Source organism: Pinus tabuliformis, chromosome 8 (assembly GCF_031772625.1).
Source record: "Pinus tabuliformis cultivar Carrire ecotype Pingquan chromosome 8, CPIR1, whole genome shotgun sequence".
NCBI lineage: Eukaryota > Viridiplantae > Streptophyta > Pinopsida > Pinales > Pinaceae > Pinus > Pinus tabuliformis.
The window spans coordinates 56,412,961-56,437,047 of NC_142294.1; the positions used below are offsets into that span (position 1 = coordinate 56,412,961).

At 40.0% G+C, this 24,087-nt stretch overlaps 1 protein-coding gene across 1 annotated transcript in view; it reads left to right on the forward strand.

Annotated features, from left to right (window-relative positions):
- The window catches only part of LOC149234121 (cinnamoyl-CoA reductase 1-like), a 59,539-nt gene extending 53,774 nt beyond the window's left edge, over positions 1–5,765 (forward strand). The window contains exons 2-7 of the mRNA XM_089368162.1: positions 4,186–4,303; positions 4,447–4,604; positions 4,751–4,936; positions 5,042–5,204; positions 5,313–5,505; positions 5,618–5,765. Of these exons, the coding sequence (XP_089224288.1) occupies positions 4,186–4,303; positions 4,447–4,604; positions 4,751–4,936; positions 5,042–5,204; positions 5,313–5,505; positions 5,618–5,765 (966 nt within the window). The remainder of the gene's footprint in view (positions 1–4,185; positions 4,304–4,446; positions 4,605–4,750; positions 4,937–5,041; positions 5,205–5,312; positions 5,506–5,617) is intronic.
- Positions 5,766–24,087: the final 18,322 nt, after the last annotated feature.

The window sequence follows — 24,087 nt, forward strand, 5'->3', positions numbered from 1 at the left end:
TATATATATATATCTATATATATATATATATCTATATATATATATATATATATGAGACTCCTTAGACTAGTTCTTCATCTAAGGACTTGATCATCCCCACTTCATCCAATGAACCTCTCATGCTCAATAAGGATTTGGAGCCAGTATTTCACCCACCTATGGGTTTTATCCATAAGTTAACACACAACCCCAATGCTAGGGCTACCCAAATCTATAGTATTGTTAAGAATCTAGCCCAAGTTCCTCCACTTGTAATATGGCTTCATCATTCCAGAAAATTCTTGGTTCCCTAGCACTCATTCAATCAAGTACTACCCTTCAGGACTTTGATTCTTGCACCATTTTACCTCAAGGTGTCGTTTCAGTATTTTCCATTGAGTTAGGGGGGGAATTGTTCTCGTTAATGTTGAAGTTGTTAATACCCCTCTTCAGTATAAGTTGATCCTTTGAGATAGTTTGTTTTACACTATGACTATTTTTATGTCATCCATCTTTCAAATTCTCCACTTTCCCCACAAAGGAAATTTTTTTACCATTTTTCAACTCAATTATTGTAAATCAACAACCAAATTAACCATTATGAGCACCACACTACCATTTACTGGGGATAACCCTCCATGTTGTTATAACGTTGGTGCACGATTGTTTAAGAGCTCATCACTAATGTGTTTTCCCTATGTCTTTGCTTGATGTTTTATCTACTACTCTTTATGCCCTATATATGGTGTCTTCTATCACTAGTGCATCTCACTAGTCACTTGACCCTTGGGTAGTGCCCTCTCCTTCATATGTAGATTTGTATGGTGAACAAATTCCTTTAATTCTAGATGAGATTTCTATCGCAAGATCCAGTTGGCATTGGATCATACTGAATCAAGTGAAACCTACATGGAAGAACTCAATTACTATCATTTTCCCATATGGGTTGTTGACCATCCACATTCTTACGACTTCCTTGATCACAATCTTCCCACCAATGAAGTTATTATGGAGGTTATGTGTATTACTAGTTGTCCTTGAGAGGAACTTCACCATCATTTTTCCTTCCTTCCTTACATATAATCATTGGACGAGTCACCCAAAATCATATCTTCCTATGGCTCTACTAAGAGTTCCCAATCTCCCATCATGTTACATGGTGTTTTCTTGGAGGGGACTTTGGAAAACATATCGAAAACTATACCCATCAACATTGATAAGAAATCAGGTCTTATGGAAAATATTATGATTGGTGTTAATATGGAGTGGATAATTATACTTTTTTTTCATCCATCTCAATTCTTTTAAAGTGGAAAAAGTGAAGGAATCGGCTCATAGGACCATTTTTACCAGCGGGACCCAGTTTGGAATATTTGGGGTCTAAAACCTTTCGGGAGCATTTTGAGGCATAAAATGGTTTTTTTTTTTGGTTGGGGGGGGGGGGGGGGGTGTGGTAAGACTTTTCCACCTTAGCACAGTAGCTTTTCTTCATATTCTACACATAGAGACCTTTCCCATGGCACAAGAATCGCCTCAATTAAAGTTTGTATGCAAAAGTTATGTCACTCTGAAGTTGACCCTCCTGTTTTGACCTCCATAATTCAAGAGGATGCCACATCAGACCCCATTATTCATGAAAAAGGGGCTAGCCACGTGATATTTATCAATAAGAATCTAGAAGATTCCATATTTTAACTCTAGTTAAGAGTTGAAGGAGTCAGATCTAACCACTAGTAGGTTATCGGGTTGTGTTATAACTGGGCCACTAGGAGGAAAAGGGGTTACATTCTTTTCGAGTGTATCTTGTTCCAAGAATGAAAAAATTAGCCGAGAGGAAAAGGGAGAGAGAACACATAAAATATTTTTGTATTTTAGTAGCCCATGGGCCATATTCATTTACTTCTTTGTATTTGCAGCCATCTTTTTATTCAGAGAAACGGAGCCAAGCAACCTCACCTTCCACCTAAATTTTCTCCACAAAGGGTTTCCCATGTTATATATTTTGTCAAATCATGGTTTTTGAGTTTTTATTTTGTTTTTCTCTATTTTATGCATAATTATAATTTACATGCATACGCAATAAACAATAATTTACAGATTTATAAATATAGATAGAAATAAACCCTCATATTGTAGTTTTCGACTTTTAACTATAATTTATCATATTTGTTATGGTAAACTCAATGGAATATCCACAATATTTTATGGATCAGGTGTTGAATATACTCCCTAAAAAAATAAAATTTACACCACCCATTTTAAAGAATTCCACAATGTGTTTACTTGGTCTTATGAAGAAATTCCTGGAATTTACCCTTGGATCATTGAACATGAGATTAAGATATATGACAGAGCCAACTCATTTTGGAAAAGGTTCAAGCCAATGAACCTCTCTTAAAGAAATTTCTTTTAAAGCATAGGTCCAAAAAAAATTACATGTTGGTTTTATCTATCTGGTACTCTTGATGGAGTCAGTTTCTAATCTTATTTTGTTCACTAAGAAGCAAGGGATGATTAGGTTTTGTGTTGACTATAGGGATCTCAATTTGGATAATTACCAAACCCATTTCATCGATTAGATTCTTAATTCTTATGCTAAAAGCGTTATCATGTCCTTTACTGATGTATTTTGTGACTATAATTAAATAAAGACCAAACTAGAAGATCAACATAAGATCACCTTTATTTTCCCATGAGGAACATATGCTTATAGAAAGATACCACTTGGTCTTAAAAATGTTGGTGCCAATTTCCAGCAAGCAATGTTACAACCTTTATCTATTCCAATCCAACGTTGGGAGGAGGTTTCAATGGATTTTATCACAGTTTTACCCAAGTCCGAAGGAAAGAGTGTCATCATGGTGGTAGTTGACAGGCTTACCAAGTATGCACACTTTTGTGCTTTATCTCATCCATTTAAAGCCAGTACAATTTCTACTACATTTATGGAAACAATTAAAAATCTACAGGAAAACCCAAAGATTATTGTAAGTGACAGAGATCCCATTTTCACAGGAAATTTTTGGACATAATTATTTTCTTGTCTTGGTACTCAGTTATCTCAGATATCATCTTATCATCCTCAATGTGATGGGCAAACTAAGATAGTAAAAAAATGTTTGGAAGGATATCTTTGTTGCTTTGTATCTAATAAACAAACACAATGGGTCAAATGGTTGCCTCTGGCTAAATGGCGGTACAACACTTCCTTCCATACTACAGCAAAAATTACCCCATTATGGCACTTTATGGATATCATCCACCATCCATAACATCATATTTAAAAGAAAATTCTAAGGTTCAAGCAGTGGAAGATCACTTCGAGCATCAACAACAAGTTCTCCAACTCTTAAAGGATAACCTCACTTTGGTGTAGAATAGAATGAAACAACAGGCTGATCAACATCGCAACAAAAGAAGTTTTGATGTAGGTGATTGGTTGTTTCTACGACTACAATCATATGAAAAAATGTCCCTCAAGCAAGCTAACAAGGATAATAAATTATCACTAAAGTATTATGGTCAGTACAAGGTGTTGAAAAATGTTGGTACTATGGCATAGAAATTGGAGCTTCCTGTAGCTTCCCAATTGCACTCAGTTTTCCATGTTTCATGCTTAAAGAAGTTTATAGGTGACAAGCTCCCAGTTCAAACAATATTTCCAAAACTTAACGAGGAAGGAAAAATCTTATTGGAATGTGAAGCAGTCACAAAAACAAGAACTCGACAACTACGAATTGATCAATTTTGGAGTATCTCATCAAGTGGAAGAACTTACCCATTGAAGATTCCACATGGAAGGATGAGAATTTTATATAGAAACATCCCGAACTATGCAAGCATTGAGGAAAACATTTTTTTGAAGGAGAGGGGCATGTTAGGTCCCTATAATACTAGTGATTCCCCCATTATTATTGTCATTGTATCCCTTATTTTTATTGTTGTGCCCCTATTGTTATTATTGTGCCCCATAGAAGCCCACTATTATTATTGTTGTGCCCTTATATTATTATTGTTATTCAGCTTTGATTATGTTGTGACCCCTTAGACTCCTATATATAGAAAGGAGGTTTTGTCATTTGTATTATCCAAGAATTGTTCATTTATGTAATGTAAAGGAGGTTTCCCCCTCGAAGAGGCTGATTTTGAAGTCGTTGCTCTATCTTTTCTTCTATTTTGTGATTTGGTTGCATAACACCAAGTAAGAATAGAGATGAAATAGTTTGTGTGACTGGGGCAGGGGGTTTCATTGCCTCATGGCTTATCAAGTTTCTCCTCACCAAAGGCTATATTGTCAGAGGAGCAGTTCGCACCAACCCAGCTGGTATATCCACTAATTACCAGTTTTCTTACCACATCACATGAATTAATTATATTATTTGTTTTTGCATGGAATATGTATGTTGATATATACTCTTACATCATATCTGGAAGTAGAGTTTCTGAAGAGATTTGACATGAGTGTAGATGATGGGGGGAAGTATGAGCATTTGAGAGAGTTGGAAGGAGCAAAGGAGAGGCTTGAGCTTGTCAAAGCTGATATTCTTGATTACCAGAGCTTGCTTACAGTTATTCGAGGTTGCCATGGTGTCTTTCACATGGCTGCCGTTATCAACGACGACCCTGTAATTACTTCATCGCTTCTTTCAATTCTCGTCATAATTCCAATTCCATGCAGTTGGTTTCAGCTGAGAATGGCACTAAACAACCATCGACAATTATGATATCATTAGATATTTTTAATAATTGTTTTGATAATTAATGAAAGAAGGAGAAAGTTATAGACTTGACTACAGAAGGGATGAAGAATGTAATGGAGGCTTGCTCAGAAACAGGGGTCAAGCGCGTTGTCTTTACGTCTTCTATCGGTGCAGTTTACATGGATCCTCACAGAGAACCACTTGCCATAGTCAATGATGACTGCTGGAGCGATTTGGACTACTGCATACAGACCAAGGTATTAATTAACAACAGTTCTTTTATCAATTATTACAGATAGAGGTTGAATCGGCTTATGCAAATCATGGAATGATAACTAATTGGACTCTCTCATGCATTACAGAATTGGTATTGCTATGCAAAAACTTTGGCAGAGAAATCCGCATGGGAGATTGCCGAGAGAAGGAATTTAGAGCTTGTGGTGATTAATCCAGGCCTGGTTTTAGGTCCCTTGTTGCAGAACGCCATGAACCCCAGCACTGCTCATATTATGAAATACTTGACAGGTGGGTAATGTTTATAATTTATGTATATGTTATAGTCAGTTCGTTAGTAATTTGCATAGATGGTTTTTAATGATTTAATTAATATTCATAAATCTGGTTGATGATCAGGATCTGCTAAGACGTATGCAAACTTAACACAGGTATATGTAGACGTGAGGGACGTGGCAAAGGCTCACATTTTAGTTTATGAAACGCCCTCAGCCAGTGGGCAAAGATATCTGTGCGCAGAATGCAACCTCCATCGAGCAGACCTGGTCCACATGTTGGCCAGAGAGTGCCCTCGCTGTTCCCACCCTACCAAGTACCTACACACTAAACTCTCACATAAAACATATTTCACTTTGTGTTCTGTCAAACTATGATATATTTAGAAACATAGAAAATAAATGAAACTTGCAACTTCATGCACGCAGGTGCTCAGACGAGAAAAATCCAAGGAAGCAGCCATACAAGTTCTCCAATCAAAAGTTGAAGGATTTGGGCCTTTCGTTTACGCCTATGAATCAGTGCTTAGAAGATGCCTTGGCCAACTTACACGATAGGGGATTTCTTGAGCATTAAGTTGGAGGATAGGATGACAACACGAACAACCTTTATATCATTCTCTTCAATGTGAGAATCAGAGTCGTCGTTACATTTCTTTTGTTGTAATAGCCATTTTTAATATTATTTCTATTTATATAAATTACTTGGGTGGCGGCATAAGTTAAATGGTTAAATGGCTATTAAATTTAATGGTTATACTATAATTATAGTGTGAATTTTTTATAGTAATGGTTTCTTCTATTTTAATTTTGTTTGCAATTTTTATTTTGTTTAATTACACCAAAGGTGTATTTTTTTGAAATTGGTCAGGCTAAGCATTCGTCTACCCTTTTCATCTCTAGTTGACATATGTCTTGACGTACACCCATGACATTTTTCTATGTGTACACTGCTACGCGCTAGAATCCTTATTTGATTGGGGCCTCCATAGCTCCGCGAATATCATGGTATGAAAAAACGACTTTTGCAGAGATGGGCATGTTGCATATTAACATGTGGAACTCTAGATTCGAATGAGATCCTCCATAAGAATGTGGGTTATGCAGCGAGTTATCATCTGTTCACCACATCGTGCAAATGTCATATTGTCATCTCCACGTTGTCAAGCTCCTCTTGTAATGAATCCCGAGCACCTTTGCTTCCTCTCCTATCATTTTTTTCCTTCAGTTTACGATACAACCCATGAAGCACCGACGCTGATGAAAAATGACCCATATGCACCGTTTCAAATTGAATGATAAAACATCCATGAGAACATTGCAGATGAATACTGTCATCACCATGGATTCATATAAGATTTTTTGTTCCAGAAACTAAGCCTTTCTTGAATTCCCACTCATTGGGGTCGCTAGCAACCTCTATTCTATTTTCCTTAGCATCGAGTTGCACTTGTCCAGTTTAGAGTTTTTTGGAAAGAGACCTTGTTATCGGGAAATCTAGTGTCCACTCAAAGCTGCTAGTCCCACTAAGACTGGTAACTATCTTAGAAACAAACAAACTAAAACTACTTTCATTTTCCTTTATGAGAAGTAGATAATAGTGGAATTAAGGACACCAACCTCAGTCTTGCGCTTGGTTCCTTGCTCGGTTCCCCTCTCTCCTGAAAGATCCTTACCGCTTCTCCTTCATCTACCCAGCTTAAAAGAGCACCTGTGGAATCAAAGCAGAATAATACTATCAAAGAACAGAGATCTACATCATAAACAATATAGGACCAGATGTATATTGACCACACAAATGCATATATCATCAAACATACAAGAATGTGGAGGAAAACTTGAATAGCTTTATTAATAATCAAGAATAGCAAAGAGGATTACAACCAATTGTTCTGACCCAACATCATCCTCTAGCATGAAAGCCCTTCTTTCACCTCATGAAAAGCTTAGATCACCCAACACTATGATATTCCAACAAGAAACCAACAGCACTTCCTTACAAGATACAAAATTCCAACCTCTGGATCTCTGGGATGAGGGATCCATATATAGATGATTGCAGGGGGGTGAGTCAGCTTCTGGGATTTGATTAGTTTCCTCTCTCTGATAGTTCTTGATTCCACTTGGAGATTGATGATCTCTTACTCATCCTTGGGCGAATTCAGAGAGGCAAGTGTCACAGGAGAAGTTTCTAGAAGATTCCATGATCATCCACCTTGCAAAATGCCTCCGCCATTTGTCCACTCTCGCCCATCGCAACCCATAGAAGGGCTTTTTAGTATGCATCGCACCTCCCGTGTGCATTTAGGTGGGATGCATCGTATTTTGACCATGGAGAAAGTGAGGTGGTCCAGTTTTGACCAGTTCTGAGTAGTTTTTCATGGAGAACTTCTGGGAGATGATGTAATCAGTTGACCTTGTTCTTTTAAGGGACGGAACAACACTTTTAGGGACTCAGGAGCCCTTGGTTTATGGACATGTTTGATTGGGGTTGCAGTGCCCAAAAATGTCTATAACACTTGCCCCCTAAAGCATGAGGTCGTTAATCTTTTGATGTCAGGTGAAATGCTTTATCATGAGGATCCGAAGTTTTTTTGAGCTGGAAGGTGACCTGTAATAAGATACAATACAATACATTATCTCCATAATATTTTTCATGATCTATCTGAGGCGGGCATTCCCATGCTCAGCTTTATAAATTCATTTCTATGTACATAAGACAGACAAATGTCTGTGCGGGAGACTGACGATCCTGATAGAATCATCATCCTTTGATCCTTGCTGCTTCTCCTTCGTCTACCCAACTTCAAAGAGAACCTGTGGAATCAAAGCATCATAATACTATCGAATAACAGAGATCTACAATCATAAACAATATAGGACCAGATGTATATTGACCACACAAATGCATATATCATCAAACATACAAGAATGTGGAGGAAAACTTGAATAGCTTTATTAATAATCAAGAATAACAAAGAGTATTACAATCGATTGTTCTGACCTAGCGTCATCCTCCAGCATGACATCCCTTCTTTCACCTCATGAAAAGCTTAGATCACCCAACACTATGATATTCCAACAAGAAACCAACAACACTTCCTTACAAGATACAAAATTCTAGCCTCCGGATCTCTGGGATGAGGGATCCATATATAGATGATTGCAGGGGGGTGAGTCAGCTTCTGGGATTTGACTAGTGTCCTCTCTCTGATAGTTCTTGATTCAACTTGGAGATTAATGATCTCTTACTCATCCTTGGGCGAATTCAAAGAGACAAGTGTCACAGGAGAAGTTTCTGGAAGATTCCATGATCATCCACCTTGCAAAATGCCTCTGCCATTTGTCCACTCTCGCCCATCGCACCCCATAGAAGGGCTTTTTAGTATGCATCGCACCTCCCGTGTGAATTTAGGTGGGATGCATTACACTTTGACCATGGAGCAGGTGAGATGGTCCAGTTTTGACCAGTTCTGAGTAGTTTTTCATGGAGAACTTCTGGGAGATGATGTAATCAGCTGACCTTGTTCTATTAGGGGATGGAACAACACTTTTAGGGACTTAGGAGCCCTTGGTTTATGGACATGTTTGATTGGGGTTGTAGTGCCCAAAAATGTCTATAGCGGTTGCCCCCTAAAGCATGAGGTCGTTAATCTTTTGATATCGGGTGAAATGCTTTATCATGAGGATCCGAAGTTTTTTCGAACTGGAAGGCGACCTGTAATAAGATACAATACAATACATTATCTTCATAATATTTTTCATGATCTAGCTGAGGTGGGCATTCCCATGCTCAGCTTTATAAATTCATTTCTATGTACATAAGACAGACAACCGTCTGTGCGGGAAACTAACGATCCTGATAGAATCATCATCCTTTGATTCGGATGATCATCTGTGTAGCAACAATGTGCATTTGATGTCTTTATTTTCCTAAATATATCGCAGCCCGAATGGATGAAACTAGATCCGAGGTCTTCAAACTCGTTCAATCTTCACTCGGAGTACAAGTCGATCCATGTGAAAGATGTTCTGGAGTCGAACATGGAAAGACATCGCCTGATTACCAGCCAATGATGTAAGTTGTTAACAAGCGCGAGAGGAATCACCGATAATGATGATGACCCTCAAGGTACTACAGTACAATTCGCGGGGTGTGAATAAGGGACTTGGCGTCGAACACCACGCAAAATCTTTCAGTCGAAGGCCATTGATGTAAACCTGTTGCCGGAAGTGAGAAACTTGCCATTGAGGCATGCAAGCTTCAAAGTACTGAAAGGGTTGTTCCTAAGTCAACTTCTTGGATAATGAGCTGATGTCGACAAGAAGTGACTCGTTGTAGGAGGGCCTTAATGAATCCCACATCTAAGACACGGAACGGAGTAAATGATTTTGGAGGTGAAAACGATCTGATGTTACAGGGTTCAGGGTGGCGGTCATGAAAGAATGGAGCGTGAATGTATTGCAGTGGATGAGACACAGGTGAATTCTCTGAGCGACTTCTCTTGAACATACCAATGACACTGACATGATGGATTGGTAGCGTTAACCCCAAATGTCGATGGTGTGATGGACCAATGGTGATATGACCAATGAACGGAACAACCCAACCCGACTCGGATGCGGAGTGAAAGTGTGATGTTCAAGAGCGACTTGCTACCAATAAAGTTTCTTCAAGTTTTCTTCCCAATTTTCCCCAGTCATTGCTGACTAGTACCTCTTTATTTTTGTCAAGCTTGAGGAGGATAACATATGCTTGTTCTATAATTTTCCCTTCGGGAAAACCCATCGCTATATTTTAATGAGCCTAGTGATAGTGAAACTCGTTCTTGTCTGTATGGACAAGTTTGTCGCTATTCAGTTTTAACGAGTTTAACGACAAAGATAACTTAGTCCTTTTCAATTTTAGAGAGTCTGAAAAGGGACTTAAAGGAAACTCCAATGATCCTTTTTCGTCATATAATCCCTTAAGTCCGAAAAAGTATAAAATAATACAAAAGGGATGAATTTTCGGTAATTTTAACGAGCCGAACAAGACAAGCGCTCGATCTTTTTGTATAATAATCCCTCAGGTCCAAAAATATTAAAATCTAGAGGAGGGATAGCACTTTCGGTCGCTTTAACGAGTTGTTAGGCCAATCGCTTGGCAATATTTTCATATTTTACGAGTCAGTTGAAAAGAGCTTAAAGGAGACTCGTTTTTTGAGGAACAAGTGATAATATCGGGTAGTAGCTGATTCCAAGTAAGGTTTGGAATTTTCCAGTCACAGCAGTGTCACGAGGATTGCTAACAGGATCACTCTTCGCAACTGTTCCTCAAAAGGGGTAAACAATCAAATGGAGGTGAATGATCGGCTAAACAGAGTGGAGGTGATGATGAGAACACGACCAAGGCTCAAAAGCTGATGATAATGCATTAAAAATGGTTATTTACCAGGAATTGGTTCATTTTTTAATGAGCTTAAACTCTGGGAGAACGTTTTCTCATTGCTTATGTTTATTTTTTAACGAGCTTGAATTCCACGTTAAAATTGCTCATTGCAGGTTTATTTTTTAACAAGCTTGAACCATACGGTAACACTGCTCGTGATAAGTTTGCACGCCCCCAGCATAATAATGAAAATCGAGGTGCATGTCACCCAAGCTTCATTGCATTCAACATGGTGGTTGGAATGAAGGTTTACCTTCGAGATATTTGAAAGACTCGATTTGGATTTTACGAGATTGTAATCAAAGACTCGATTTGGAAAGGGAGTTGTTTCATTTTTTAATGAGGTTGACACGGGAAAAGAACTATCCTCAGGATCCACTGTATTTACAGTATTTGATAGAAAATCAAAAACTGAAGGATGATTAAGGTTGCTGGGATAATCTTCGTGGTAATCCAGAAGATGGGAACGATGGTGGTAATCTTCCCATGGTGCCTCTCCTATTATCATTGATTGAATGATTCCTTCATCTGTAGAGTGTACATGCGACCAAGGATTTGAAGAAGTGCCATATTCGTTAGACCTATTTATCCAAACACTCGATGAGTGTTGACTTGAGTTTTCCCCCCAGGCCAAGAAAATTGATTGCTACAATATTTCTATTAGGGCGATGATCCATGTTGACAAAATGTTCAGGAATCTTCTGAATCTAGAAGATATCATATTGTAGGTTCCCACCGTGGCCACTTCCACCAGATTTTTTGGAGGTGGTAGGGCAAAAGTACCCATCAATGTAGGGTCTTTTAGTAGGCCTACTTCGATATTTTGAAGCGAATGAGGACTTCCGTGGATCATCGGAATGCTTCCCATAACTTGTGAATTGTTGGGGAGAAATGATTGTTGGTCGACGATTGTAATTCCTCCTTGAAAGGGAAATGCAATCTTTCTGAAGTAGGTCGACACAATGGCTGCCATAGCATATATCCAGGGCCTTCCTAGTAGGATGTTGTAATCGAGGTTTCCGTCAATTACTTCAACATCTATTTCTACTGTTTTGCCCCCTAGTTCGACTTGCAAGTTACTTAAAATCCCGTATGGGGTGTATGTTCGTCCATCAAATGCTTTTAATGTTGTCGAAGATCACGACAAGGGTGGAGATCCTAAAGTTTTCCAGCAACTCATCGACATAATACATGTAGATGCCCCCTCATCAATAATTGTTCGATGAACAGTTTTGTTGAGGGCTTTCACTTGAATAAGGAAAGCTAGTTGAGCTGGTAACTGAGGGTTATATCTTTTGTGATCAAAGGACACAAGATTTGAACCCGTTGGGTCAATCCCACCTATCGTTGATAATAAAGCCTGCTTTTGGGAGGGGAAATTTTGTAGTACCTCAAGTGTCGACATAGCAGATGGCGATTGGGCCAGATCCTCCACTATATTATAATGTTGTGCTGCTCTGGCATGAGGATTAAATGTCGATTTGTGTACTACTCCCTTTGGCAGCTTTATCGTTAGTTCAGGAATGATGGGTGGCACAACTTCTGTCGAAGTTGTTGTCGAACTACTGGGTTGATCATTGGCCTTGTTGTCCGACAGCTGAGGATTCCCGTAATCTTTATTCCTTGTCGATATCAAAGCATCATTTTGCTGCTTTGAAACTGACAATATTAACACTTGGGAAGGGGAAGCATTGTCACTAGCAACCAGATTTGTCCCTAGATTTGGAAACGGATCAGTCAATACTGCCGAGGTTTTTGAATTCTTGAAGAATTTTCTAAGCTCAGCTTTATACGGACACTCTCTTGTCCAATGATCCTCATCACCTATTAGGCATGGACTTTTTGGTTTCCTATCTCCATAAGGGTTTGCAGAAGATTTTTCAGGGGACGACTCTTCCTGTTTCTTCTTCTTCCCTTTATTTTTCTTCTTGCCTCCTGGTTGCTTGGTTTCTTTGCCTTTGTCAGTCGATACGGCATTTACTTCCGAGGCGAGAAGTTCTTCATTTGCATTTTGACCTGAAACCATACGGGCTTTCTTCGACTTAGCCTTTACAGTTTTCGTGCTGGTCGTTCCTATCACTTCGTCCCTGGCATGAGAGTCTTTGTTTGATTTAGGAGATGGAGGAACAGAAAATTTTGGTCTAGGAGCATCAGGTATTTTATCGTAGAGCATGCCAGACTGAGTATAGATCAAGTCTATATATTGCACACGAGCAATTACTTGCTCTTCAATGACAACTCCTCCCTTTTCCACATCTTCCGTAATAGAAGGTAACAATGACTTAATAAACCATTCAGCCAATAGCTGATCAAGAACATATGTTTTTACCATTCTACGACGACATCGCCACTCATGAATATGATCGGATATGTGAGTGGCCGTCGTTTGCTTGAAATTGGTAAGAAGTTCTGTTCCCATTTCGTACCTTATAGGTAACTGAAAATGGGTTAAAAAGGTTGTGGCTAGGGCACTGAAGTTATCAAACGAAGCTCTAGGCAATTCGATATACCATTTTGCTACCGGACCAGTTAACGTTCGCCGAAAAAGGCCAAGCCTGATTGAATCATCATTTAGGGTGTTAGATGAACACCACAGGTGAAAGGTCATCACATTATTCGACGGGTCTTCACCCGGATTTCCATTAAATTTAGGAATATCTGACAAAAGTTTGTGAGGAATTGCTGGCCACCAAGGGGCGTAAGCAATTGGATTGTTTGTTAGTCGGTTTAGATCTGGTAACTCTAAAGTTGCCACGAAGGGCAACTGTTGATTCAGGTTTGGCGAAGCGTACCCAGGATAAGACGGGATTGCCTAAGCAATGGGTCTTTGCATACCAGCATAGTGCATTTGATGCTGATAACTCTAATAAGGTTGATGGGTGTAACCATTATGAAATGGTTGATGTTGTCCGTTTTGAATATACGGCTGCCCATAACTTGCAGAGACTTGGTGCTCATATCCTTGGTAAACTTGTTGGAATTGTGGTTGTTGATATTGCACCAGCCATGGTTGTGAGACCATGTGTTGTTGCCCAATACTAGCCGTTTGATCAAGATGAGGGGTAATGGTACCCGTTTGAGCCTGGGTTACTCCAGTTAAGGAGCCACTAACCGATGATTGTGGTGGCGTCGCAGGGATAAGTGGTTGTTGGATTGCGACCTGAGAGACTTGAGGTTGGCATATAATAGGTAACGCTTGCACTTGCGACACCATCACAATAGCTGGTGTAGTGGGGATATTTGACATAGGCATACTTTGTTTCATTGAGTATACAACTCTTGGTTGTTGAGGCAGTATTGGCATCCAACCACTGGATCTAATTCAAGCATAACCTGAATTCTGTTGGGAACTCACGTATGTTTGACCTCCTTGAGGAGACAATGAAAGGGGGCGGTAATTCGGTGCTTAAGGGAATTATTTTCCTTTGAGGACCAGACTGCCCAAATTGACATTGCGAAGGATCAATTTGCTGAGATTCAACATAAGAGATTCCAGATATTATTCCGAACGAACAAACGGGAATAGACCATACCGTCGAAACAGCCCCTTGATGGATCCCATCCAGTGATTATGAGCTAGTTTCGACAGAAGGTACGCCGGTGAACATTGTCGGAGTAGCAGCAGGAAGTTCTGCCGCTGCTGTGTCAGATGACATAGTCCTAGATGTTGACAGTTGTTCAGACATATCTAGTCTATCCAAAAGGTTTCCTAGCGATTCTATAGGAACTTTCGATAATGGTAGACTAATTTCTGATGAAGAAGGATATAGAGTGACCCCTGCTCCAAATCATGATGGAGTATTAGGTGGTGGATCCTCCACAATCTCTTCTATAGCAATCAAACCGGGTGGAAGAGGTAGACCGTTAGGTCTGTAAAATATTTTCGGTGTCGAAGAAGGTATAGATTCTGCAGCGACTGATGTTTGGGGAACAACACCTTCCGAATCAGCTATGGATGGAACCGGTTCAGATGTCGAAGTGTTTACCCTCACACTAGGATCAGTTCTACTGTCCTCTTGTTGCTGCGGAACTTCTTCTGTAAAGGCAGGGGTACCAGAAATGTTTGGAGTAACCGGAGTCTCCGAGGGTGTCAGAACACTTGTTCCAACCCGGCCAAGGGACTTCGAACCGGTTAAACGAGTTCGCTTTGTCCGGAAAAGTTTTGATTCTGGGGACAAAGATGGTTGACTCGTAAGCCTCCGTGAACGACGGGGTTTCAATTGACTTTCTTCCACGATTGTGGATTACTCGATCAACTAAAAATAAAGGGGAAAATGTTTCCGAATTAAATGAATTTTAGACGCTTTAACACAACTTGTTTTTTCAATTTTTAAGAGTCGAGAAAAAACAAAAGATGACTCTAGTCACCTTCGATTTTTAATGAGCCTGAAGTGACAAGTGCTCAGATGGACCTTTTCCTTTAAGGAGTCTGAAAAGGAATGAAAGGGACTACTCTGGAAATCTAGACAGAGGGATTACCAAACCAATCGCAAAACTGCAGAATACTTTTTAGGGTACGGCAGTCAATCTTCCCGAATGTTGTGTTCAGTGCATTACGATCAATAGGGTGGCAGACACGGCTTCCTATGGATAAATGATATAGCCTATTGTGGTCTCCCAATATATGCTCGACAGTACGTGGGAGCACAAGTATGTACTGGCACTTGTCGTCTCAAAGAGGAGGAATCACCCAACCAACAGTGAAAGCGACAGTTACCCGGCTTTACGACGCCGGAATACGTCTCTAGCTTAGACTTCTAGATGTTGTGCATTAGGTTCCAAAGCGTTTTTAGGTTCATTAAATTTATTTTACAGTTGATCTTTCTTAAGAAATTTGCCTTTCAGGTTCATCGCATGATGTAGATGTACAATTCCTAAAATGCAATCTAAGATGATAAACAATCGTTTAGTCTTCTTTTTGCAATGAAAATCCTAGCTACTAAACAAAGAGAGATGATATTCTTTCAACATAGAGCAGAGAGCACACACTAGATGCACTGTCCTAAATCAAACCAACAAGCAGTCTACATGAAAATTCACATGCATGTATTTGTTTTTAGCTTTCTTAATGTGTGAATGACAAGAAGAACGCTAAGTACAAATCTGAATTATCTTTTCTAAGTGACAGTACTAACAGATTTCTTTTCAAAAACGAAAGGAAGATAATGACGACACTTTACTATTTCGAATTGAAAACTGCTTTCAACACTTGAAAAACTACTAATTCAAATCAAATACAAGAGTAACTGTATAATCGACCATCAAGAACAATAGGATTCTTTTCTTTGACTGAAAATGACACTTGCGACACTTTCAAATCAAAAGACGACAGTACGACTATGCTACTACTTTGCAAAAGAGAACTGAAAATGGCGAAAAATACATAAAAACATTCACAGTTCTTTGCACAATGGAGGTGGAATGATGGAAAGGAAGGGGGTTTCCACAGTGGTATACTGATCACAGACAACAAAATTCCATAATAGAGTTGAAAAGAGTGAAAAAAAACCAAAACCTGGAGGTAAAATTAGCCTTTTCTTATCATTGCACCTGTAACACAGGGAAACAAGGATGCATCCCACCTACTGCACACGGGAAGTGCGATGCATCCTGGTTTCCTTGAAGAGAGGGTGCGATGGTGCCAGGACGAGACTTTACTTGGCTCTTAGTCATAGTTTGCAACTCAGTTCAAGGATTTAGGCCGAGCAAATGATGTACAGTAAATAGAAATCACAGGGGCTGATCTAATGAGGTTACTAGAGCCACCACTAGGGCAATTAAAAGGTTTGCACATCAATTGTTCAGTTTATAAACAAAACCCAGAGATAGACTGAAGCAGCATTGATCTACTTTGCACTTGCATAGCAAATGCAATTCGAAGGCTAGCTGGCTTGACTTCAGGCTCTGTCTGTAAGTTTATAAAACAAACAAATATAGACAAACAAACAATCTATTCACTCCCCAGTGGAGTCGCCATTTTGTTATCAGGAAATATAGTGTCCACTCGGAGCTGCTAGTCCCACTAATACTAGTAGATATCTTAGAAACAAACAAACTAAAACTACTTTCGTTTTCCTTTATGAGAAGTAGATAAGAGTGGGATGAAGGACACCAACCTCAGTCTTGCACTTGGTTCCTTGCTCGGTTCCCCTCTCTCCTGACAGATCCTTGCCGCTTCTCCTTCATCTACCCAGCTTCAAAGAGCACCTGTGGAATCAAAGCAGCATAATACTATCGAAGAACAGAGATCTACAATCATAAACAATATAGGACCAGATGTATATTGACCACACAAATGCATATATCATCAAACATACAAGAATGTGGAGGAAAACTTGAATAACTTTATTAATAATCAAGAATAGCAAAGAGGATTACAACCAATTGTTCTGACCCAGCGTCATCCTCCAGCATGAAATCCCTTCTTTCACCTCATGAAAAGCTTAGATCACCCAACACTATGATATTCCAACAAGAAACCAACAACACTTCCTTACAAGATACAAAATTCCAACCTCTGGATCTCTGGGATGAGGGATCCATATATAGATGATTGCAGGGGGGTGAGTCAGCTTCTGGGATTTGATTAGTGTCCTCTCTCTGATAGTTCTTGATTCCACTTGGAGATTGATGATCTCTTACTCATCCTTGGGCGAATTCAGAGAGGCAAGTGTCACAGGAGAAGTTTCTCGAAGCTTCCATGATCATCCACCTTGCAAAATACCTCTGCCATTTGTCCACTCTCGCCCATCGCACCCCATAGAAGGGATTTTTAGTATGCATCGCACCTCCCGTGTACATTTAGGTGGGATGCATCGCACTTTGACCATGGAGCAGGTGAGGTGGTCCAGTTTTGACCAGCTCTAAGTAGTTTTTCATGGAGAACTTCTGGGAGATGATGTAATCAGTTGACCTTGTTCTTTTAGGGGATGGAACAACACTTTTAGGGACTTAGGAGCCCTTGGTTTATGGACATGTTTGATTGGGGTTGCAGTGCCCAAAAATGTCTATAACAGACCTGTAAACCCTCCACCTCTTTCTTGACAAAATGTTTGCCTTTTATGAACAACCGCCCTCTCAAGATTTAGTCACAATGAAGTACTTACTTGATTCAACTGCGACTAAACTTTCGGTAACACCCTCCTCCCACATATACCTAAGTAGTCGGCTAATTAGGGTAAACATATGACGAGAAGTTACTATGATATGATTCAACTCCCTATTTGTCAATTAAGGAAGAGGAACTGATAGAACACGTCACACAGACCTTCCGCATCAGTAACAGAACTCCCAAGAGCCATCCTAACCACTTAGGCAACCCTTGAGACCAACTAAAATTTTAATGCATCAAACCCCTGGAATCTCCTTTGATATGGACAACAACGCATCTAGGAGGCTCCATACACTCTTGTTGGGTTGTGTTATATTGTTTCCACGACTAGCCCACATAGTTAACCGAGGGGTTAGAAGGGGGGCGGAGCCCCCCCTTTGTTGCGTTGATTGCGTAGCGGGGGGGTCACAGGGGGTTTAAGGGCAGCAGGTAACCCCAATCTATGGGGTCCGGAGCAACGCCCTGGAAAATTTTGTCTTTGGACCCTATATTAGGTTGGGCGGACCTACCTGTGGTTTTGTGCATGATTTTTCGCACATGATTTTGGATGCGATGGTTTTCGGTCCATGGTTTTAGACGCGATGGTTTTTGGTCCATGGTATTGGATGCTTCGGCATGTATAAATATGTATTGTAACATTAAAAGGAACATAATGAAAAATCAAGCTGGTAGTCCTAGTTTTGGGATCCAAGGGAAAATCTCTATGTATATGTATTTTATGTGTTATGCTCTTGCATTGTTTATTTTCTCTGTTTTAGAATTCATATGCAGGTAATTTATGTATAGGGTTAAAACCTACATTTGGTATCAGAGCTATTTTGGCTTCAAGGGGACGCCTTTGTTGCTAAGGGGTTTTGCTCAGGCCTGTGGTAGACCCTGTTTAGTGGGAGATCTATGAGATCAATTCTGGTGGTGAAAAAAGATGGCAAGCAGTGGAAAGATAGAGATCGAGAAATTTAATGGTTAGAGTTTTGAGTTGTGGAAACTCAAGATGGAGGATCTATTGGTGGATAAAGATTAGTGGATTGCGGTAGATCTGGGTACTAAACCAACGGGAGTGTCTGATCAAGAATGGAAGAAGTTGGATCAGAAGGAAAAGAGCACAATACGATTCTGTGTCTCAGATTCAGTATTGCTGAATGTATCAGGGGAAGCTACAACGAAGGCTTTGTGGAACAAGTTAGGGACTTTGTACCAATCTAAGTCTTTAGTGAATAAACTGTTCCTACAGAAAAAGTTGTATAACCTGAGGATGAAAGATGGAGACTCGATGGCAAAATATCTAAACGCATTTAATACTGTGGTAAGTCAGTTATTATCTATTGATATTAAAATTTCAGATGAAGATAAGTGCATCAGTTTGTTGTGTTCTCTACCAGATTCATGGGATAGTCTGGTTATTGCAATAGGTAGAAATGCAACTGCCTTGCAATTTGATGAAATAGTCTCATCCTTGCTGACAGAGGAGATGAGACGAAAAAATATGGAGAGCCAGAATCGTGATGCCTTATTTGTATGAGGATAGTCCCAGAACAGAAACAAAAATAAGTCATCAAGTGGGAGATCTAAATCAAGAGAGTGATCTAAATCTCCAGGAAAACCTGTAAAGGTGGTGTGCTAGACATGCGGAAAGGAAGGGTACTACAAAAGAGACTGTAAATCTAAAGCTCCTGATAAAGGAAAGGGATCTGATGATGCTCCTTCTGCAGAGGCAAAAACTACCTCAGATGAAGGTGGGGATGTGCACTTGGCTTCTTCAAGTACACATGTAGATCATGAGGCATGGTTGATTGACTCAGGTGCATCCTTTCACTTCACTCCCCATAGAGAGTGGTTCTGCGAGTATGAGAAATATGATGGTGGTGATGTCTTCTTGTGGGATGACAGGAAGGCTTGAATTGTTGGTCGTGGAAAAGTAAAGTTGAAGTTGCAAGGTGGAAGGGTTAAAACACTTCCGGGTGTTCTGCATATTCCTGCATTGGCCAGAAATTTGATTTCTATAAGCAAGTTGGATGATGCAGGTGTAAAAATAGTGTTCAAGAAGGATACCTGCAAAATGGTTTGGGGAGCACTGGTATTGATGCGGGGAGTTTAGATTGGAACTCTGTACAAGCTTCAAGGTAGCATTATTATTGATGGGTGCAACAGTTCTGTGGTTCCTGAAAGTGGAGCAGAAAATCTAGTGGTCTCTGGAGAGAAGACCATGCTATGGCATCAAAGGCTTGGACATATTGGAGAGAAGGGCCTTCGAATACTTCATGGTAAAGGTATGGTAGAAGGTATGAGTAATAGCTCTCTCGATTTTTATTTCTATGAAAATTGTGTATATGGGAAGCAGAATCAGGTGAGGTTCCCCTTTGGTGGTAAGAGGGTGAAATATATATTGGAGCTTGTGCACAGTGATGTGTTTGGACCTGTGAAGGTTCCATCACTGGGTAAGTTTGTGTACTATGTATCATTTATAAATGACTTCTCAAGGAATACATGGATATATTTCCTTAAGAAGAAATATGAAGTCTTTGACAGGTTTAAAGAATTTAAGGCTCTGGTGGAAAACTAGACAGAGAAGAAGATAAAGGTGCTGAGGACAGATAACGATGGAGAGTTTTGCAGTAAGGAATTTGAAGAATTCTGTAAGAAGTGTGGTATAGCACGACAGAAGACTACTCCATATACACCTCAACAAAATGGAGTTGCAGAAAGAAAGAACAAGACGTTGATGGAAAGGGCAAGAAGCATGCTCAACGGTGCCGGGTTAGGACAAGAATTCTGGGCAGAGACGTTGGAGACTGAATGTTACCTGGTCAACAGATCACCTTCATCAACATTGGAAGATAAGACTCCATAAGAGGTATGGACAGGTAAGAAACCTTCTATTTCACATCTGAGGGTATTTGGATGTGATGCATATGTACATGTTCCAAAGGAGAAAATAACCAAGTTGGATAGTAAATCTAAAAAGTGCATCTTTATTGGGTATAAGGATGTTTTAAAGGGTTATAAGTTTTGGAACCCAATAACAAGGAAGGTTGTGTACAACGGAGATGTGGTGTTCAGAGAGGTGAAATATGTTATTAAAGATGAATTCCAACCAAAGGAACCTGAGAAGATAGAGTTTGAGCTAAAGGAGGAAGAATCAGACTCTACAGCAGAGGAGGAATTAGAAGATGAAGAGCCACAAACTACGGGTGTGAGAAGATCAGTTCGAGAAAGAAGGCAACTAGAAATGTATAGTCCATCTGCTTTCTGTTCAAATTTTTCCTTATCTATTACTGATGATGATCTCAGAACTGTGAAGGAAGCAATAGATTCAGAGGATGGAAAACTCTGGAAAGAGGCCATGGTTGATGAAATGGCATCTTTGCACAAAAATGAGGCTTGGGATCTGGTGGAGTTGTTGACTGGAAGGAAACCCATTGGCAGCAAATCTGTGTTCAAGAAGAAGACAAATGCAGAAGGAAAGGTGGAGAAATACAAAGCTCAGTTGGTAGAAAAAGGTTATTCCCAGGTGCTGGGAATTGATTTTAGTGATATTTTTTCTCCTCTTGCCAAGGTAATTTCTATTAGATTACTTTTATCTGTTGTTGTTGCTTTTGATTTTGAGGTAGAACAGATGGATGTGAAGACAACATTTCTTCATGGGGATCTGGAAGAGGAGATCTACATGAAGCAACCTAAAGGTTTTGCGGTGAAGGGTAAGAAAGAACCAGTATGCAAGTTAAAGAAGTCTCTGTATGGGTTAAAACAGTCACCAAGGATGTGGTATCAGAAATTTGATACATTTATATGGGGACTTGGCTTCACCAAAAGCAAAGCAAATTATTGTGTGTATTTTAAATTAGTTGGTGACCATGTTATTTATCTAGTCTTGTATGTGGATGATATGTTGCTGGTTGGAAATGACAAAGAAATTATCTAGGATTTGAAGACCCATTTGTCCTCCATATTCGACATGAAAGATCTTGGTGCCGCAAACTATATTTTGGGCATGGAAATTAAAAGAGATTGGACAAAGAGGAAGCTCTGGTTAAACTAGAGGAAGTATTTCGAGACAATATTGCAGAGGTTTAATATGCAGGATAGTAAACCGGTGAAGGTTCATATTCCTGTAGGTGTACAGTTATTTGTTGAACAGTGTCCCAAGACACAAGAAGAGGAAGAGGACATGTACCGTGTTCCATATGCAAGTGCAGTCAGTAACCTGATGTATGTGATGGTCTGTACTAGACCAGACATTGCACATGCACTTGGAGTATTGAGCAGGTTTATGTCAAAACCAGGGAAGGAGCACTGGACAGCAGTGAAGCGGGTTTTAAGGTATTTGTGTAGCACTAGTGATTATGGTTTGTCCTACCAAGGAATACCAGGATTGGACAGAGTGTTGGATATTCGTGGCTTTGTTGATGCAGACTAGGCTAGAGATCTGGATCAAAGAAGATCTACAAGTGGGTATGTGTTTAACCTATTTGGAGGTGCAGTCAGTTGGATGAGTAAGAAACAATCTGTAGTGGCACTATCAACAACAGAGGAAAAATACATGGCAGCCATTCATGCAAGCAAGGAAGCAGTTTGGTTGCAGAGATTGTATTCAAGTATGGGGTTAGTACAGGGAGCTATAAGGATAGATTGTGACAGCCAAAGTGAAATTTTCTTGGCAAAGAACCATGCATGTCATTCAAAGACAAAGGACATTGATGTTCAGTATCACTTTGTGAGGGATATGATAGAAGAAAAAAAGGTGTTTTTGGTAAAGGTGGACACTTTGAAGAATACTGCAGATGCATTGACAAAATCCGTAATCTCTGAGAAGTTCTCTTGGTGTAGAGAAACAATGGGTGTTGCAGGGTTGGATAAATGACTAAGCTCTCATGTGGCCCCATGTGGAAAGAAAACAATAAGTGGGAGAATTTTGGGTTGTGTTATATTCTTTCCATGACTAGCCCACGTAGTTAACCGGGGGGTTAGAAGGGGGCTGGAGCCCCCCCCTCCGTTGCCACGAATGCGTAGTTGGGGGGGGGTGGGGGGGGGGGGGGGTTCGTGGGGGGTTTGAGGGGTGCAGGTAACCCCACTCTATGGGATCGGGGGCAGTGCCATGGAAAATTTTGTTTTTGGACCCTATATTAGGTTGGGCGGACCTACCTATGGTTTTGTGCATGTTTTTTCGCACATGGTTTTGGACGCGATGGTTTTCGGTCCATGGTTTTGGACGCGATCGTTTTCGGTCCATGGTATTGGATGCTTCGACATGTATAAATATGTATTGTAACATTGAAAGGAACATAATGAAAAATAAAGTTGGTAGTCCCAGTTTTGGGATCTAGGGGAAAATCTCTGTGTATATGTGTTTTATGTGTTATGCTCTCGCATTGTTTATTTTCTATGTTTTAGAATTTGTATGCAGGTAATTTCTGTATGAGGTTAAAACCTACAGCTCCCACAACAAGGGCAAGGGAGCGTATGGGGACTTGTTTTCTCAGTGTTGTGCTTGCGACTCTGGGATTTGTGCCACTTTTTCAGGCCCAGAGCCCATGTCACTTCCCATAACTCAATGACACCTTCATAAATGAAATTACACAATGGAACAAAGATACATTTGCAAAAACATTGACAAGGAGACAAGGACTAGACTTGACCCCTGCTAGCCATGACAGGCATTTCGTCAAACATGTCACACATATGCATTTTACAGATCATAATAACATATCTGAGGATAGGGGTCTCATGCTTATATGAGAATCACTAAGAAGCATTGATGCCTCATCATAATAACTACATTACCATCTATTAAGCCATATATTCAATGTACATTCAATGATTAACCAAAACATGATGAGAACCATACATTTCCATTATCATAAAACTCATTCATAACTAGCCTATAAACAACAAAATATCAAGGATATAAAAACCATATAAACAAGTATATTTACCCATAACATACCAAGGAGAAAGAGAGCTCTTATTGATGATTGCATAGGTTGACCAGGTATGGGACTTCCACGAACCACCCGGCCTTAGACTAGGCTTAACCAAATATTTCTTTCAGCTAGTCACCCCGTGCCATATTCCAAGCATGAATGTGGGATATCATGAAACAAATGCATCAAAACCAAACCAAGGCTTACAGAGGCCAAACAACCTCAACCCTCAACCAATGATTCCACCTTACGGTCGAACATCACTACCCATCACCAGATTGGTCTCCACCCAAGTTGTCCAAGGCTCTAGAGCATTTGTTGCAACCCAGCTTCCAGGACTAGTACCTAAACCCATAGTTGTCATTGGGCTTCCAGAGTGTTTGTCCAAGCAAGGCTTCCAGGACTAGTAACTCAACCCACAACTATCATCGGGCTTCCA